General features: G+C 36.6%; 1 protein-coding gene across 1 annotated transcript in view; it reads right to left on the bottom strand.

Moving 5' to 3' along the window:
* Window positions 1-3274: 3274 nt before the first annotated feature.
* LOC111147458 (meiotic double-stranded break formation protein 4) overlaps window positions 3275-20974 on the bottom strand; it is a 192218-nt gene continuing 174518 nt past the window's right edge. The window contains exon 4 of the mRNA XM_022503469.1: window positions 3275-3535. Coding sequence (XP_022359177.1) covers window positions 3275-3535 — 261 coding nt within the window. The remainder of the gene's footprint in view (window positions 3536-20974) is intronic.

Here is a 20974-nt window from a genome sequence, read left to right as displayed (position 1 = left end):
TATCTTTTAAAAATCTACAAACTCACATTAAAATCTGGAAATGCAAGTGGCATTTTTTTCCTTGCTTCTCTCCGGTAAGTGCCCTTATCTCTAGGACGCTCACCAGGATGACAGCAAAGTACAAGTTTGTAAAAGAATTGCATTAAATACCACAAATATCTATTTATAGGTCCAAGGGTAAAGCAATCTGATTTGTTTTCTCTTCCCACCAGGCTGAGCACTGCAGACTGAGAGTTCACCTGCCCCATCTTTAAAGAGAGCTTTGTACTTCTTAGAACTTAATTGTTCAAAGAGGAGCTGTAACTTACATAAAGAGTCTTTACTACAGTATAATGCTACAATGTAGAAAAGAACAAAAAGGTTGTTGTTCTGAGAGGCTGCTCTGCAGGGGCTGAAGGATGCAAAATAAGCTAGTAACCGCCATGGGTTAAGATCTGTAGTTGAGGGCACATAAAGCTTCGGTGACAATTCCCAAGAAGTGGTATTTGTGAAATTTCATGAAGTGCCAGCAGTTTGTAAGGAACAGGAAGTGCAGCAGATTATTGAGTAGTGCGGACCGGGAAGCTAGAACTCCTGGGGCTCAAACCTTAGTCTTCCACTTCCTGGTGATGAGATGTTGGGTGAGCCGTGGAACATTCCTTTGCCAGAGTTCCTCATCTCAAAAACGGACGTAATAATCTTACTTATCATGTAGGATTGCTGGGAGAATTAAGTGAGTAAATATAGAAAAAATGCTTAGCTCAGGGCCTGACATCTATTTACATCTATGCTACATGAGTGTTCTACATCTACTATATGAATGTTAGCACTTACTATCATTTTTATTATTTCTTTCATTTTTAGTATTGCCTTGTGGTCCTCCCATCCTATCCTAGAACAATTTCAGCACTGCCTAATTTCTACTGTCTCCATTATTCTTCTACCCCAATTTTTAATTATAAAGTTAGACATTAACTGAATCTTAATTGCAACATTTTTAAATCACTTTAATTCTAGTTCAAATCATTCATTCATTCACTATCTTACACCACTTTTTTGAAACAGATACAAATGTCTCATTTTATCTTCTTTTTCACCCATAGAATTAGACCTCAGTACTAAATGTACTGCAGAGTTAACACTGTTAGAGACGGAAACACTCGATTATGAAGGGTTAGGTGTCATACAATTGACTAAATATAAGTGTTTACAAAAAATAATATCAAATGAAGAAATAATAATATCTCCATATACATTAACGATAGTCCCAACATGTCTGTGCCTCTAAAATAAATACATTTTCTAGGCTAATTTTCAGACCATGAAGCTTTAAAGACTACTAGAATTAAGAAATCTGTTCTAGCTACAAAAGTCTTCTTAGGATTATTATGTTGGCTGACTGCAATGGGAAAGGGACCACTACTGTTGCTTATGTATTTATCAACCTTGTCTAATCATTAAGAGTGAGGATGGGGAGGGGCACCTGGGTGGCTCAGTGGGTTAAGCCTCTGTCTTGGGCTCAGGTCTTGATCTCAAGGTCCTGGGATCCAGTCCCGCATCAGACTCTCTGCTCAGCAGGGAGCCTGCTTCCTCCTCTCTCTCTGCCTGCCTCTCTGACTACTTGTGATATCTGTCTGTCAAATAAATAAATCTTTAAAAAAAAAAAAAGAGTGAGGATGGGGAGATGTCATGGGTCGTAGATTTTGTGTAATGTCATCAGTTATCTAAATCCTAGGAATCCAATATTAGAAAACTTCCTCTTAATTAGGATCTGAAATCCCCTTCTTGTGTTCAACTGGTGTGTGTGGTGAAGTACATGATTTGCCCCACTTCTCCATCCTCTCCTGTATCCATGCCCTTTGTCATCTAACTTTGCAGGTTCTCCCACACTGGGTAGAGGGTACTTCCCTGCCTCTTTTCTCCGCATTTGACCATCTGATGTGCTTTGGCTAATGCATGTGACAGACAAGGACAGCGTAACGTTTCTCAGCCTTGCCCTTTCCCTCTTGCCTGACTGCCACTGCCACAGAAGAGGTTGAGTAGCTGTCCTGAGTAGCTGCTTCCCTCTCAACCGGGGCCCCAGAATAAGCACAAGTGGAAGAGACCAAACCCCAATTTATAACAAAGAGCCTAGCTCAGTGGGATCTGCAACCTGAGCAGAGCTTTCCAGCATTCTCTAGGTCAGATGAGCAGATCCCCAAGTGGCCCACAGACACTCGAGAAGTATTTATTGTTGTATGCCACTGAGATTTGGTAGTAGTTTGTTATGTAACAATAGGTGACTAATATATACATTGAGTTTTAGAAAAAAGGCTTTCTTTTCTACAAAGCTAGAAATAATTCTAAAAATAACTGGCAGATGATATAATTTTATATATATTCATTTTCTTTAAATATCAGTGGCGTTTAGGAGTGGTAATTAACTTATGAAGCAATCTCACACATAATTAATAAACTACATGTGTATTTGTTGTGCCCTAAATTGCACTATAGGAAAGTACATAATGGTCTTCATTAAGCTACTTGGTTATGAATTTAATAATTGAAATAAAGTAAATGAAACTGTGTAACTGGAAAATTCAACTAACACTTTAATAAGTATAAATATACTTTCAATAAGTATATTTGTGGGCAGATGTTAGATTTGTAAAAATATCCTTAATGATTTAATTATACATGACTTAAGTACATTTTAACAACAGGGGTATTATACATAATAAACAGAATCAAAACAAACACTTGAAAAACAACATTTAAACAATGAGTTAGTACTTTTAAAGGACTTAACATATACCTTGATTTTAGGAAATTGAGGGCCATTTGGTTTATAAATGTTAAAGAATCATCCTCTAAGATAATAGATAATCATGTAAATGAAACTATGTAAGAACAAAATTTTAAAAATTTCATTTATAACTTCTTAAAGACTGTTGATAAAGCAACAAAACTTTTAAGATCTCTTGTTGCCTTTTACTATTACATGTAAATATTTTAAAATGTAAATATTGTTTATGAGATAGACAATTAATGGTCCATTATAGAGAATACTAGAGCTAGACTATATTGAGTAACATATTGTAAAATATAGTTAGGTGGAAATAAGGACATTCTCAATTGAAACTGGCTGATTTTAGTATAGAAATAAGACTCATAATGTTTTATATACAATTTAAAACTACTGAATTAGTGATTATATTTAGAGATCCATTTAAAATGCTCATTTAAAAATATTCTTGAAAATCTTTTAAGCAGAAGATCTTCATACTTCAGTATGCTTCTGATATTTAGTAAATTGCTAAGGAAGTGAGTTACTGTCAACAGTTTCTACTGAGTTCAAGAGAACGCCCAGTCTCCATAAATAAAAAGTAAATAAAGGAAATGCATCAGAGAGTTGGAAAATAGTTTCATCATGCTTTTGAAGAAATTTCTTGATTTCTTGGTCATCATGCCCTACACCTGAAGTGTTGCCTTCTTTGGTTTCCTTTTGAAGAAGCTGCTCCAGAACCCAGAACAGGAAGAAAATATTTTCATAGTGTGTCGCATAACTGGCTTGAACCTACAAATAAACAGCAAACATCTTTAAAACACATATTGGTTGTAGCTCATCTCAGAAAAAGCCAAATAAAGAGAGTAAGTTCTCAGACAAAAAGTAAATGCTTGACCTATTTAACACTTTCTATCTTCCTATTCCTTTAATTGGGCTGAAAGGAAAACAAAGGAGAACATTTCTTTCAAAAACTTTACAGTTTTGGTGAATGACTTTTTTCTCTTGATGGTTTACAAAGCTCAAAATCTTTTCTCCGTATTACTGCTATAATTCATTACTCAGATGAATCTGAGAATACTTGACAGTGTCTTGTGTGTTGAATTCAGTGGTGTGATAAAGACTTTCAGTGCAGGACACTAATGCCAATGATAACATAAAGATCTTGGGGGTAGGGTTTTATCCTACATTTAAGAATGTTTCTTTCTTTCTTTTCTTTTTCTTTTTTCTTTTTTTTAAGATCTTATTTATTTGACAGAGAGAGAGAGAAAGAGAGAGCAAACAAGAGGGGGAGTGGCAGGCAGAGGGACAGGGAGAAGCAGACTCCTCACTGAGGAGGGAGCCCAATGTGGGTGATGTGGGACTTGATCCCAGGACCCAGGGATCATCACCTGAGCCGAAGGCAGACATTTAACTGACTGAGATATTCAGGCGCTCTAAGAATACGTTATAACTCAGTATACAGTAATTCAGTATAACTCAGTCTTAGAACAGTTATGATCTCTCAGAGACCAGACAGGCTCTCATTCTGAGTCCACACAATTCAAGGAGGAATAGGATTAGATTGTGACACATCAACATACATGGTCATGAGGAAAATGCAGATGTGACAAAGAAGTTACTGTTTGGCCCTAGATGACTGAAAGTGAGATGGATCAAAGTGAGGACTAAAAAGTGGACAACGGGAAGCGTAATATGAGGGGATACAGGAATCAGTTTAAAGATATAAAGTGGCTTTACCATTTGCTTATTAAGACATGTGTTGGGAACAGTCCCCAAATCTATCCACTCTAATAAAACATAAATGAAAAGAAATATTCTTTTAGAGCCCAGAGGAATGTATCCTATAATGAGGTGGTCCTATAAATAGTTAGATATATACTTTTTGTTGAGGTATAATTGACATAACATATTAGCTTCAAGTATCACATAATGATTTGATATTTACATAAATTGCAAAATGATCACCATAGTAAGTCCAGTTAACATCTACCACTATACAGTTACCAAATTCTTTTTTGTGTGTGACAAGGACTTTCAAGATGCAGTCTCCTGGCTACTTTAAAATATGCAATATAGTGTTTAGTTAATATAGTTATTAACTATAGTCTCCATGCTGTACATTATATCCCTAATACTTTAATTCATTTTATAACTGGAACTTTGTACCTTTCCATTAATCCCTTCTCCCATTTCAAAACTCCCTAACCCCCACCTCAGGCAACTACCAGTCCCTTCTCTATATTCATGAGCTTGGTTTTGTTTTGTTTTTTGTTTTGTTTTGTTTTGTTTTTAAATATACCATATACAACTGCATTATTTGGTATTTATTTAATTTTTTCTGTCTGGCTTATATCATTTACCATATTGCCCTTAAGGTCCATACCTGTCACAAATGGCAAGATTTCATTCTTCTTTTATGGCTGAATAATAATCCATTGTATGTGTGTGTTCGTGCACACATACATATAAATAAGTATGCATTTGTGCATATACACACATATATTTGGATATACATACACTGTATTTTCTTTATTCATTCATCCATCAGTGAACATTTAGGTTCTTTCCATGTCTTGGCTATTGTAGATGATGCTGCAGTGAATGTGGATAATACATGTATACGATTGAATTAGTGTTTTCTTTTTCTTTGGATAAATACCCCAAAGTGGAACTTCTGCATCATGTGGTAATTCTATTTTTGTTTTTTTGAGGAATCTCTGTAGTGTTTCCATAATGGCTACACCAATTTACATTCCCACTGACAGTGGGAACACTAGGGTTCCCTCTTCACATTCTCACCAATATTTATTATTTCTCTTTTTGATACTAGCATTCTGACAGGTGTGAAGAGATACCTCACTGTGGTTTTGATTTGCATCTCCCTGGAGATTAGCTATGTTGAGCATCTTTCCATGTACCTGTTAGCCATACATATGTCTTCCTTGGAAAAATGTCTATTCAGATCCTCTGCCCATTTTGTAATTGGTTTGTGCTTTTCCTATTGAGTTGTATAAGTTCTTTATATATTTTGGATATTAAGTCTTTATTTGGTATTTGATTGACAAATATTTTCTCCCATTCAGTAGGCTGCCTTTTATTTTGTTGATGGTTTCCTTTGTTGTGCAGAGGCTTTGTAGTTTGATGTAATGCTAGTTGCTTCTTTTTTTTTTTTTTTTTTTTTTGGCTTTGTTCTAGGTGTCAAATCCAAAAACTAATTTACAAGACCATTGTCAAGGAGCTTACTATCTATGTTTTCTTCTTGGAGTTTAATGGTTCCAGACCTTAAATTCAAGTCTTTAATCCATTTTTAGTTATTTTTCTGTATGATACTAAATAGTGGTTCAGTTTCATTCTTTGGCATGTGGCCGTCTAGTTTTCCCAACACCATTGTACATTCTTGGATCTTTTGACATAATTAATTAACCATATAAATGTGGGCTTATTTCTGGGCTCTCTATTCAGCTCCATTGATCCATGTATATGTTTTTAATGCCTATTCCATACTGTTTTGATTAATATGGCTTTGTAATATAGTTTGAAATCAGGAAGCATGGTGCCTCCAGCTTTGTTCTTCTCTCTCAAGACTGCTTTGGCTATTCAGGTTCTTTTGTGTTTTAATACAAAGTTTAGATTGCTTATTCTATTTGAGACTTGCTTTTAAAGTGCTTAACAAGAACTACTTCTCTAACTGCCTGTATGTTACTCTTAACAAACTGGACTCCACATTCTTAAGTGAATATACCTAATACCTGTGTGCCTCTTCTTCTGATCTAGAATGGCATCTCTCATCAATCTCTAATTACTAGGACCCTGGTCAGCCTTCAGTGCTATCATAGATGCCACATATCCATTGAGTCTTTCTCAAGCCCCTCAATTTTATAGACTTGAACTCTACCTTATATCCTGGTTGGTTATATTTATTTCATCACCCATTTAGATTCTAAACATGTTGAGAGAAGCAAATGTGTTCCTATCACTACAGTTTCTACAATTCCTAAAACAATGTCTGTTTTGCTCATAGTAGATCTCAATATACATTTGTTGTTTTGAATTGAACAGGAATTACAGTACTGTAAAAAGAACTACTACAGATACATACTGGTTACTATCTGAAGGAGAATCACAGCTACATTTTTCAGTATTAAAAGTACTTTTCAAATACTTATTCCAAACTAAAAAAATTCACAGTATGTGTTTAACCTGATCTTGTCAGCAATACTTAACTACTTGTCGACTTGCTCACTAATGACCATACATACTGCAAATCCTGTATGAGTTAACAGATAATTCTTCCTTGGAACTATGTTATAAACATAGCTGCTTAACCTAGTTAGACATTAGCACAAATTAGGTAGCACTGAAATACAAATTCTGTAGCAGAAGGACACATTTATTTCATTCACTTTGAAGCTTTAGCGACAGCAGGTTACAGTACTTTATAATGATAATCTAGGCAGGATTGTTGCAATGATTTTAGAGATTCACCTCTACTGATAGTATTACCTATATATTCCAGCATTTATCTTACTGGGCTCTCAAACAACATTAGGATTTTGTGAACTGAATGACTATTCTTTTTGAAATTATTTAGATTACTTTTTACTTAACCCTGGTTTTAATGTATAACATAAATTTATGAATAATTAAAAGTTGTCAAGTGGTGCTTATCACAGAATAAGGGAATTTTTCCCTTCTGATAAAGGCCATAGCATCCCAGGTAATTTCAGAGCAAGAGTGTGAAGCAGGCAGTGTCTTGGTATCTTTCTGTTGGCTTTGAGATTCTTTCTTTGAGCATGTTTTGCTCTGCTTCCAGGTGGGCTGGGGTCCATGCTGTAGTGCCCCAATTGGACTTTGCTTTTACTCTTACTGGAATTTATCTGTCTTGAGTTCCACCTCTATCCTAAATGACTCTACCAAATCACTTGATATATTCTTTTGCTCTAAGATATTACCAGTTATAGAACAGTAATATGAAACTAACTGTCTCTTTAGGGACAGTATGCACTTAGCCAACATGCCTTAGCAGTCTTTCAACATGATTGAAACGGCATGTCTGTGGGGGCGGTCTTTCCTGTAGTTCCCAGATTTTATCACACTGGCAGCTGCCGGCTCTGCTCAATCATATGCTCAGGCACTTTCTGAATTAGTGCATAAGCTGAATAAAAACAAAAATAAATGCTATCAAAGTGATAGTCTACCATATTTGGTGTTATTTTTACACTCTCAGCACCAAACTAGACAGAATCACACTGGTGTTGGAAAATACTCAGGACAGGTAGAATATACCCACCAGGAAAATACTCAAGTGTTTTGCCTGAACATCCTGCCAGAAAGATTGAATGACCCCAGTACATGAATAAGATGGCTGTGTGTATCTGATAAAATGCTATCAGTTTATCTTTCTACCCGGGTCTTTTAGAATTGAAGGGATCTTGAGAGGAAGCTTTTAGAGTCCCATGACTACTTCCTATTACCTAATCCCATTTTTAAAAAAAAGATTTAATTTATTTATTTGACACACAGAGAGAGAAATCACAAGCAGGCAGAATGGCAGGCAGAGAGAGAGGGGGGAAGCAGGCTCCCTGCTGAGCAGAGAGCCCGATGCGGGACTCGATCCCAGGATCCTGAGATCATGACCTGAGCCGAAGGCAGAGGCTTAACCCACTGAACCACCCAGGTGCCCTCTAATCCCATTTTTATAATAGGGGACCTTTCAAAGAGAAGATACTTTCTTGGTAAAAAAAACAAACAAGCAAACAAACAAACAAAAAAACCACCAGATACTTTTGCAGAGTATTTTCAGAATTAAAACCTTTCTTAGATTTATTTTTCTATTCCTGAGCTGGAGCTGGGCTTAAGAAAGTTAAAGTTTGCAGAATTTTTTTTTTCCCCCAGTGGTGAAAAATATTAATTTTCTTTACATGCTGCTAAATTTCACTTCAAAAGTTAGATTCTGAAGTTAGGCTATAGACACATAATGGTAGTTTCCTAATTATTATTTTAGTTGGAATTCAGTCAAAGTTAACTTGACGTTTTTGTAGAGACATTATCTTTGATGCAGACACTGCTGTTTGCTAATTCCATGTCCATTTCTCTCTCCCTTTTCATCAAAAGAAACCTGGTTTTACTCTGGGTGGCAGTAGATCAACTAAAATTGTCTATTTCTAGTCTCTCTTAAGGCTAATTCTGCTCAAAGAGATATAAATATAAGTAACTAGTTGGGCTTCTGAGAAAGCTCTTTAAAAGCAGGCAAAGTCTGGTAGAAGGCAGTTTTGCCTTCCCTCTTCACCATTGTTCCTGCTCTGAAATACTGATGCAATACCTGGAGGTAGAGTAGCCATTTTGTGAGCTTGAGGATGAGGGCCACCCAGGGGTCGGTAAAAAGGACCAGATTCTGGAGGCATGGGGCAACTCAATATATCCACAAAGGTGGCTATACCTTCCTGCACTGTGCTTGGGTCCGCTTCTTCCATTTTGGTCTTTTAAAATTGGAATCTTGATGGGGCACCTGGGTGGCTCAGTCAGTTGAGTATCTGACTCTTGGTTTTGGCTCAGGTCGTGACCTCATGGTCATGAGACTGAGCCCCGAGTCAGGCTCCCTGCTCAGTGGGGTGTCTTTTTCTCCCTCTCCCTTGCTCCTCACTTCCCTCTGCTTGTGTTCTCTCTCTCTCCCTCATGCTCTCTCTCAAATAAATCTTTAAAAAAATCTTTAAAAAAAATTGGAACCTTGGGACTTCATCTAGGCAAGAAGGGGGCTCTGAAGGTTTCTTTGCCTTGTGAAGGTACTGCCTTCTGTTGGAAGGCAGAGATGCCTAAAGGGGCAATAACAGAGTCATGTTTCTTGACAGCAAATGATGTAAAAAAGTGTACTATACATTTGAGTGTGGCTCGCAGTTTGGATGTTTATATTTAAAACCAAAAAAATGTAAAGATGTAATAGTTCATTAAATTCAGTGATTTGATCATTTATGCGTGCTAGCCAAAGGCATGCAGTGGTGAAGTCTGACACTTTCAGAAACAAGCATGCTGTTATGCAAGGGGTGAAGACAGAACGTGATGTTTTTCTTATTGCTACCAGCACAAGAGGTGAAGGAGAAAACTGGATCATTACAGGACAGAAAATGAAGTCAGTGAGTATAGGCGAATAACATAAATGTTAAATTAAATGTTCACTGAATATAAATATATCATTGGCTCAGTATCCTCCATGCCAGAATTTATTAGACAGAACCAATAAGTAAGATACAATGAAAATTAGTAGTCTCTAAAAGAATGAATTAAATATAATACTTTAAAGGAAAAGGTCAGTTGTCACCATGATAATTAAGTGGGAAACTTATCCCTGGGTTTTAATAACTTAGCCTCTTATCTACTAGAAAGCAAAGAAGGCAGCAGATTTCAGTGAAGGAGTTGAGGAGGGTGGAGTGAACCCTCTATCAGCAGTTTCCTAAGCAGCTTGCAGCTTCTGAAGCACAGGGGAAAGCACCAAAGGAGCAGATACGTAAGCAGGGGCTTAGCTCCGAGCCAGCACAATCTTGCGCATGACCATGGTAGCAACAGCACTTGAGAACGGAGTAAGAGAACTGTATGCACATTATATAGAATGTATGTTCATTTATTTATTTACTTATTTTTCAAATATTTATGACAGAGAGTAAGGGAGAGAGAGCATGAGCAGCGGGGAGGGGCAGAGGGAGAGGGAAAGGGAGAAGCAGATTTTCTGCTGAGCGCCAAGCCCAACAGGACCCCAGAATGCTGAGATCCTGGCTGCATCCCAGGATGCCGAGATTGTGACCTGAGCCGGAGCTGGATTCTTAACTGACTGAGCCACCCAGGAGCCCCATATATGTATATTTAAAATCAATGCCCTTATGATTGCAATAGGAGCACACATTCATTTAAAAGTATGTCTCTGCAAAAACGGTGTTCTGTCCTTTTCTGTTCCCCACAACCTGGGTGCCAGACCATAGTGAAGGTATATAAAGCAAAAGGCTGATCAGAGCAGAGTATAGTTAATTAGGAAAGATTTCCTAGAGATGAATTGTGAGCCAGGACTCAAAGGGAGTGAGGGACACAGATTGGTGAATCATCTTTTGATCAAACTGCCAGTGTAAAGAAGAATAAAAAGGATCCAGTGGGTATTAATCTTTTTGGCTCTATACATATAATGGTATGATTGTCTGCCTAAAACACTGAATCCTGGAGACTGGTTCTGAGGGCTTATGTCTAATTTTAAGGGTAACTTAGATGAAAAGTTCTCAACTATTAAAACTACTAACATTTGCAATCTTGATATTTTGCCATGTTTCCTATGGGAAATAGTTTGAGTATGCAAGATTTATATGGAAAGCTACAAATGAAAAGAATATACGTAACAAAAATTTTTAAATCTGTCATCATGAGCCTTGCTTAAAAATAATGATTTTCTTGGGGTGCCTGGGTGGCTCAGTTAAGCATTTGCCTTTGGCTCAGGTCATGATCCCAGAGTCCTGGGATTGAGCCCCGCATCAGGCTCCCTGCCCCATTCCCCCTGCTTGTGTTCCCTCTCTCGCTGTTTGTTTCTCTGTCAAATAAATAACATCTTCAAAAAAATGATTTTCTCACTAACCAATGATACCTCCTTTTCTCAATATGTTTCTTAGGGCTGACATTATATAAATAAAGTAATAGCAAAATGAACAGACTGGAAAAGAAAACGGCCCACAGTGGGCAACGAGTTTGAACAAGAATCACAAAAAGGAGAAGGGTGATTTGTGTTCGTTTGACAAAATATCTAGGCTAAGATTCCAAATAAAATAGATGTGGCAGAGGTCCCTATTGGTTGAGATCTTTGAGAAAATAGAATCTTACTAAGCAAGACTTTTTTTTTTTCCCCCAAAGGAAGGCCATCAATTGAATACATATTCATTGCTTATTAAACCCCAGCTCTGGGGCGCCTGGGTGGCTCAGTTGGTTAAGCTGCTGCCTTCAGCCCAGGTCATGATCCCAAGGTCTTGGGATCGAGGCCTGCATCGGGCTCCTTGCTCAGTGGGGAGCCTGCTTCTCTCTCTGCCTCTGCCTGCCGCTCTGCCTGCTTGTGCTTTCCCTCTCTCTCTCTCTCTGACAAGTAAATAAATAAAATCTTTAAAAAAAAAACAAAACAAAAACCCAGCTCTGCCATTTACTAGCTGTATGAGCTGGGCAAGTTATTTAACCTCACTAAAATTTCCTCATCTAAACTAACTTTCCTCATCTAAAATTTGGAAATAACAAGAGTAATTCCTCCCTGGGATTGCTGAGAGAGTAGATAAATTAAATTACATGTTCAAAACCCAGCACAGGGGATACACACACATATTTACATATTTAACACACACACACATTTTCAAATAAGTATTCTCTATTATCTGTTATTATCACCACCATCATTACTTTTTTTTCTTTTAGATTTATTTATTTATTTTAGAAAGAGAGTATGAGCAGGAGGGTCAGAGGGAGACAGAGACAAAGAATCTCAAGCAGACTCCATGCTGAGTGTGGGCCTGACACGGGGCTCAGTCTCATGACCCTGATGACCTGGTTGAAACCAAGTCAGTTGCTTGACTGACTGTGCCATCCAGGTGCCCCATTATCATTCTGTGTTTACCCAAAGTGAAAAATATATAGTCCCTATCAATAAGGTAATTTGCACCTGGAGGAAGGCTCCTGCTATTAAGTACTGTATTGTGGTCAATTTTTAGAATCATTTCAAGCTTACTGCAAATTTTCAGTTGAGCTGCGTAAAAAATCTAAGGATGTATCTTCATCTGCTTTCCTCTACCAAGGAAGTCTGTTGTAGGCAAAAGAAGCAGAGCATTCTTTTTTTGCATAGAAGGGTGATGCTGAAAAACCAAAATGTGAGATAAGTACTTTAAAGCCGTTCTGATATTAGAAGGCCCTGAAGATGGGTATCACTATGGGTTGAATGCAGTCTTCTGTGATATGAACAACTGTAAAATGGTCCATCAGCCCAGTCCCTACCTCTGGCTCCTTAACAAGACATGATAAACAGCCAGCTTTTCTAAAAAATGTTATATTCTCCAATTATCTGACTGGTGTGATCAACCTGTTCAAGTCTATCCTGGAGGCAAGTTGGTAAAAATGAGTTTCTGATTCCTAATAATTTGTCCTTCTTGTGACTAACCCCATAATGTCATAGATTAAATTCCAAGTACTTAAAAGTTTTATATCTGAACTTTTCTCTGGGGAAATATCCTTTGCTTTGACTATTATTTATCACTTTCTTGGTCATCAGAATAGGCAGACTGGTGGATAGGATAAGGTCAATTCCACATAGACGCTTCTTATCAGATCTGCTCACATAAATAGAGAATTCCTAATATTCGGACATGGCACTTTTCTGTTCTAACAGATTTCCGGAGTCAACTTTAAACAGCTTTACACTGAATCTTCTCTCCTTTCTCAGGATCTGTACCCTTCATTATGAGGTCATCAATCTCACAGGACATTTTTTACCATTTTATACCATAATATGAAACTTAATCTAAGGCTAGAAATCCCTTTCAAGTACATTTGAGAAGCAAACAGATCATTCACTAGTTTGGACTTCTATCACAGTCGTTCTTGGCAAAGCAGTAAAAACCAGATAATTTGGTTATTAATATAAGAGTCTGTTAAGTGAAAGAACAGGGTTCAGAGACTGGAATAAAAGCAGCTAAATTCCTTAAGGACTATTCAGCTGGGAGTACTTAGCACTTTACAATTTTGTTTCTGCTTGCTTAGCACGCGTCCCTCTTGACTGTCAGTCTTTCTGCATGCATTGGGTACTCTCATGTGGCACACCCTATGGTAAGTGCTGGGAATACAGAGCTGAATAGGACAAGATCCCTACCTCTATAAGAATTCCTAGCATGCTTCTAGGGAGACAAAGGAGTAAATAAATAATGGCAATGCAAAGTGCATGCTGTAAAGGCGAGAAAAGAACTCTGAAGAGAACAGAGTCATGTGGTGTGAGAGGATGCTAAGTGTCAGGAAATGAAATTTAGTCATGAATGGGAATATTGCAGGCTCATTTCCTCCTGGGGGGTATGGCGGGATTCTTTCGGAAAGATGACTTGAAAGTATCAGCATAGGTAAAACACCTGTCTGGCTACTACCACAGGGGCCTCTGTCTCTTGCTGGTGAATATGCACTGCGGTGAGAGCAGAGAGCTTCAAGTGGTGTGGGGAAAGCTGTCACCGATCTCTACAGAATCCCTACACCTCCACCTTCTCTGAGGCAGTGGCACCAGACTGGTGTGCGCAGTCTAGGGTCTAATCAATTCTGTATGTTAACACAGTCTTAAAGAATGTGTTTGGTTCCTTGAGGTCTGTTGCTACTTAATTGGTTTATACTTACCTTCCTGAAGGAGACCATGATGCACAAAAGGAGTATTCTTGGGAGAGAAAACGCACTGTTTCACCAAGTTAAGCCATTTCCATCATGTCATTAAGACATAGCTTGAGAAAAAGAACTCAGAAGTGGTGAAATATCTGATACATATTGAAAACAGATCCAGATGGCCATTACTGATGGAAAACAAATGTCCAAATAGCCAGTGGGGTAAAATCAAAACAAAATATTCTTCTTTGGGATTCTAAATAAAGATTATCTAAGACAGCCTCAAAACCTGCCCAACTAGGCAGATGGCCAGCGCCAGATTTGTCAGAGTAGGCATCAGTGACTGCCCAGCCAGGCAAAAGCCAGAGGCTAAAATAATTTCCTAGAGGCTGCTTATCTAAACTTTGATAAATTTGCCAAAGTAAGCAAATGTCTGTGTGCGTGTGTGTGTGTGTAGTTGTGTGTGAAGGTTTATATATTTAACAGCACTGGATCCAAAGTCCAAGATCAATGATGACAAGAGGATGGGCTCACAGTGACCAGATCCATTGCAATAATTTTGTTTGGAAACTGAAAGCCAAATCTGGTTGGCCTCAGATAAGCTACTAATTATCTCCCAAGGACCAACTGAACAGGCCTGGAATCACAAAACTTAAAAGCCAATACATTTGTCCCTTTTTTCTTCCTATTTCCAATTTCTTATAACCACTAATTCAATGAAATCAGTTTATCAGAGCTTGATAAACTACACAACACATGGGGAAGTTTGAAAACACAATGGAGTAAAAACTCTGATCTTAAGAACATTTTGTATTATTGTTGTAGTAGAGACTGGGCTGAGAGCAAGGTACCTGATACATTCTTGCTCTCCTTTTAAAAATCAACCAACCACTATTTCTCCTTTTTAAAAAATAAGGCTTTTTGAGATATAATTGACCCCTCTTAAGAGTTTAGTTTTATGAATCTGGTAAGTTACTTTTAAGAACAGAGAAATGTCGAAATAGAAATAATCTCTGAATAAAGAAACTGCAGTCATGCTGCAACCATGTGATATTGTTTAATGACATTTTAAATGTTACCTTTATCTAGATGATTTTTTAATTAAAACATAATATATTTAGTTGTTCTCACAACTAAATGAAGTACTTCTTCAAACTTAACTATAATTTTGTTATCTGAAAGTACTCTAGAGAAATTTTTAAAAGACCAGATCTATTTGTAATGCAGAAAGCTTAGAGGAAGGAAGTAGACTTCCAACTATGAGATTGCTTTTCTGGTTTAACTATTTTCATTATCTTCACACTGAGATGCTGCTAGAGAAATTTATCTGTCACAAAAATGCTAAGTGACCCTAGAGAAAGCTTTCTTAGGTGCCGGTGACAGTCACTACCTGATGAGAAATGGGGGAAAAAAAAAAGAAAAAAGGGGGAGGGAGTACAGAACCAGAGAACTGAGGGTTCCCTTAGCTCTCTGTTCAAATAACATGTCCTCAGTAGCTACTGCCAGCCACAGGTTGAGATGGAAATTACACAACATGACAGAAGTATGGCTTCGTATCCTTTCGTGATCACAATTTAAGGTGGAGTTAAATATGTGAACAATCACAATATAATGTGATATATGTCATAAATGTGATATATATCATAAGACAGTATTGTCCACAGTGTTATAGTGGCATTACTGCTAAGTGGATTACAGTAAAAAAACAAAAACCAAAAACCAAAACAAAACCCAAAAAACCATGAAGAATGCACTCAGCAAATAATCTCAGTGGAAAAGTCTAAATGGTACTGTTTTGGAAAATTAAACTAGCAATGGCTTACACGGAAAATGAAGTACATGTTGGGAAATTCACATGGTAACTTAAATGCAGCAGAAACAAAACAAATAGGAGAACAATTTAGTATGCATATACTAGTATGCATATACGGGTGTCAAAAAAAGTGTCTTTTTCAGATACATATTACAAAATTACAATCAAGTATTCTGGAGAGAAACTTGCGTTTATAAGACATCAATTAGTTTATTTAATCAATAGTGTATGTACATGGATATATGCTTTATAAGCAATTATTTTCAGAAAAAATAATGTACCCAATAAGTTACTATCATTGGTTAATTTCAAAAATGCTTAAAAAACAATGACAACATTTTAAATGTAATTATATTTGTTTCTTAATCTGAGTCTGAAATTCCAATAAATTTTGCCTTTTTTGGAAACTATGCTGCTGTCATCAAAAGAGTGATCTATTCTTTATTGAAATTCAATCCTAAATAGAATATCTGAATCGGATATTAAAGTTTTAAGTAAGATAATATATTTACTAATACAACAAAAACCCTCCAAATACTTGAAGTGGCTTCAGTAAGAAAAAAAAAATGAATACTTTATTCAGAAGCTTTTTAGTACTCTAATTTGTAATGTTTCATGTATAAGGGAATATAGTATTCGCTTGTAAAATGTTCCACTTTTTGGGAATAAAGCCGCACTTGCCTGGATGTCCAATTTCCAAATGTCAAACATCCTGGAATTTGCAGCCCCTGAGCCAGTAAAGCAGCTACCAGGAAACTATTCCTGGTAGACTGTGCATGTGAGGGAGGGCCACTGCGTCCTCACTTGTATTCCTCAACCCATATCATGAGCTAATTCTGAAAGTAATAAGGGCAGAGCAGGAAATGCTGCCACAGGAAATTGAAAGAATCAGGAATTGATAGCAAAGGAGAAATTAGAAAAAACTGTAAAACTCAGACAGATAATTTCTGGATCTTTTCAAATGGGAAAAGAGCTCAATATGCTTGAATGGAATGTGTTGCCAAGGATATAACAGTACAATTCAAAAACAGATGATGATTCTGGAAAATGCTTAAGTGATGCCTGATTTGCTCTATTTAATAAGTAGTCAAAATATACCGTAGGGTTCCATTAAAATGTTAAAATAAATTTTTTTTAAATTTTTTTTGTTAGTCACCATACAGTACATCATTAGTTTTTGATGTAACGTTCCAAGATTCATTGTTTACGTGTAACACCCAGTGCTCCATGCAATACATACCTTAAAATGTTAAAATAAAATTTAAGAAGTATCTTAATTTGTGGAAAATTTTCTTATGCAGAAATTTTCCTAATGATCTTAGATGATGTGACATATCATCCAATAACATCACCTATTTGACCCTAACTAATATGTTTCTGGGGATTATCCACAGAAAATTAGTACAAAACTGTTACTCTTAGCAAGTATACTAGAAAGTTTACTGGTATTATGCTTTCAAAGATACAATTTTTAAAAACCTCATTTAGAGAAAAAGAGTACCCAAACTATATATACAACTATTTAAGGAAAATGTGTGTGTATACACATACACACATGCATAAATATAGTTATGTGTGTATACAATTGCATGTAATTAATATGGACATACTTCTTTTAATGATCCATGAAAGTGTGTATCTTGGCAACAATAACATTTTATAAACATAGTTTTGAAACAATTTATGGGAAAACCTGCATAGGTTTTGGCTCTCATAAAAAAAAAAAAAGAACTTTGGCTTAAAGGTATGTTATTTTTCATAAAAGTGTAGTATAACAATTTAGTAAGCATGGATTGTATAGAGAAGAGTTTGGTCTTTGTATCTCATTCCTGGGAGAAAACTTCGACATCCTTGGAATTTCCTCAGTGACAGAGGAGTGCCTTTGTTATTCATAGTGGGCTCGTGGCTCACACTTAAGATTATGCTAAGGAGAAGAGTAAACACAGGGGCTATCACCTGAAACACCAACCATGTCTTTAGAGAATTGGGGCATTAAGCCACCCCCTCCAGGGAAAGGCAGGGATGGAGACTGAGCTTAGTCCTATGTCTAAGGAGTCGATCATTTCTACATAATGATTCTCCAGTAAAAACTCTGGAAAATGCTGGTAGGTGGATCTTCCTCGTCCTTGAGCACACTGATAAACCGAAAGGGCGCTGCACCTGGATTCCATGAAAAGAGAGCCCATAAGCTCTGTGTTTAGGGTTCTCCTAGACCTTGTGCTATGGTTCTCTATGTATGACTGACCTGATTTGTATCCTTTCTAAGAAGGACAGAAATTTCCCAAGTTCTCAGTTACTCTAATAAATTATCAGCCTAAAGAAGGTAGGAGGAATTCCCCCACATTTGTAGCAAGTTGGTCAAAAGTGGAGATAGCCTGGAGACCCATGAACTTGGGGCTGGCATCTGAAGTGAAGGCAGTCTTGATGGGGACTATACTGTTAACTCATGGGGTTTGTAGTAATTCCAGGTAATCAGCGCCAGAATTAAGATGAATTAAGAATTAAGGTGAATTGTTTCTTGAAGTTAAGGCAAATTATGTGAAGGTATGCAGGTGATCTTAGGAAGTCACAAAAACATAAAAATAAATTTCATAAGATTGTCCCTCATATTTCATACTTTTATAAATTGAAGTATAACTCTCATATAACATATTTGTTCCGGGTGTAGAACAATTTATATTTCTGTGAAAAATCACAGTAAGTATAATTCACATCCATCACCATATACAGTTACAATTCTTTTCCTGTAATGAGAGCTCCCAGGATTTGCTCTCTTAACAACTTTAAAATAGGAAATATGGTATTAACTATAGCCAACATGCTGTACATTACATCCCCATGACTGACTGGAAGTTTGTACCTTTGGATCCCCTTTTCCCATTTTACCAACTACCACCTCATGCCTCTGTCAAGCACTTATTTGTCCTCCATGAGGTTATTTTTTGTTTTTTAAATTCCACATATAAGTGAGATCATATGGTATTTGTCTTTCTTTGTCTGAAATACATGGTTTACCATAATGCCCTTAAGGGACACTTTTTATTGCAAATGGTAAGATTTCTTGTATGGCTGAATAGTATTCCATTTTCTATATCTATATAGATATACCTATACCTTTATAGATATGTCTATGTATCATATTTTCTTTTATTCATTTATCCATTGGTGGACACCTAGGTTGTTTGCATACCTTGGCTATTGTAAATAATTCTGCAATGAACATAAGCTGTATATATCTTCTCAAATTAATGTTTTCGTGTTCTCTAAATGCCCAGAAGTGGAATTGCTGGGTCAGATGGTAATTCTACAATTTACCTCAGCACTGAACCAGATTCCCTTTTCTCCACATTCTTGCTAACACTAGTTACTTTCATCTTTTGGTAATAGCCATTCTGTAGGTGTGAAGAGATTATCTCATTGAGCTTTTGTTTTGTATTTCCCTGATGATTAGTGATATTGAGCATCTTCTCATGTACATATAGGTCATGTGTCTATTTTCTTTGGAAAAACATCTATTCAGATACTCTGCCCATTTTTTTTCTTTTTCTTTTTTTTTTTTAATTTCTTTTCAGCATAACAGAATTCATTGTTTTTGCACCACACCCAGTGCTCCATGCAATACGTGCCCTCCTTAATACCAACTACCTGGCTCCCCCAACCTCACACCCCCCACCCCTTCAAAACCCTCAGATTGTTTTTCAGAGGCCATAGTCTCTCATGGTTCACCTTCCCTTGCAATTTCCCTCAACTCTCCCATTTTTAACTGGACTATTTGGGGGATTTTGCTATTAGTTGTATGAGTTCTTTATATATTTTGGACATTAACCCTTTATCAGGTATATGTTTTGCAAATATCTTATCCATTCACTAGGTGGCCTTTTCATTTTGTTGATGGTTTACTTTGCTGTGCAGAGGGCTTTTAGTTTTAGGTAGTCCCGCTTGTTTATTTTTGCTTTTGTTGCTTTTGTTTTAGGTGTCAGATTCAAAAAATAATAGTTAAGACCATGTCAGGGAGTTTTCTGCATATTTTTTCTTCTAAGAGTTCTATGGTTCAGGTCTGAAGTTCAAGTTTTTAATCCCTATTTTTTTGTGTATGGTGTAAAAATAGTGATCCAGTTTCATTCTTCTGCCTATAGCTGTCCAGTTTTCTCAAACTGCTTACTGAAGAGACTGTCCTTTCCGCGTTGTATATTCTTCACCCCTTTGTCATAAACAAAATAAGTTAGTCAGAGAGAGACAAATACCATATGATTTTACTCAGATTTGAAATTTAATAAACAAGACAAATGAACAAAGAAAAAAAAAAAAGAGTGAGAGAGAGACAAACCAGAAATAGACCCTTAACTTTAGAGAACAAACTGATGGTTACCAGTAGAGGTGGGAGGAGGGTTGAGTGAAATAGGGGATGGGGATTAAAGAGTACACTATCATGATGAGCACTGTGTCATGTACAGAATTGTTGAATCACTACATTACTAAAAGAAAAGAAAAGTAAGAAAAGAGAAAAAAAAATGAGTCTGGAAGGGTTCCCTCCTCTTCAATATCTTGGAAGAGTTTGAGAAGGATTGGTATTAATTAATCCTTGAAAATTTTGTAGAATTCACCAGTGAAGCTATTTAGTCCTGAACTTTTATTTGTTGAAGGTTTTAATTACTGATTCAGTGTTCTAACTAGTAATTGGTCTTTTCAGATTTTTATGTTTCTTTGTGATTCAGTCTTACAAGATTGTACATTTCTAGAAATTTATCCATCTCTTCTAGATTGTCCAGTTTGTTGCCATGTAATTATTCACAGTAGTCTTTTACTATCCTCTGTATTCCTTTAGCATCAGGTGTGTAATTTCTCTTTCATTTCCAATATGATTTATTTGAAAGCTCTCTCTTTTTTCTTGGTGAGTCTAGATAAAAATTTGTCAATTTGCTTATCTTTTCAAAGAATCAGCTCTTAGTTTCATTGATCTTTTCTGTTGTTTTATTTTGTCTCTAGTTCATTTATTTTCCTTCTGATCTTTGTTATTTCCTTTATTTTACTAACTCTGGGCTTCATTCTTCTTTTTC

Source organism: Enhydra lutris, unplaced genomic scaffold (genome assembly GCF_002288905.1).
Source record: "Enhydra lutris kenyoni isolate GAN:26980312 unplaced genomic scaffold, ASM228890v2 scaffoldscaffold17, whole genome shotgun sequence".
NCBI classification, from domain to species: Eukaryota; Metazoa; Chordata; class Mammalia; order Carnivora; family Mustelidae; genus Enhydra; species Enhydra lutris.
Note: the sequence above shows the minus strand (reverse complement) of the source record. Positions and strands in the feature narration are given on the sequence as shown.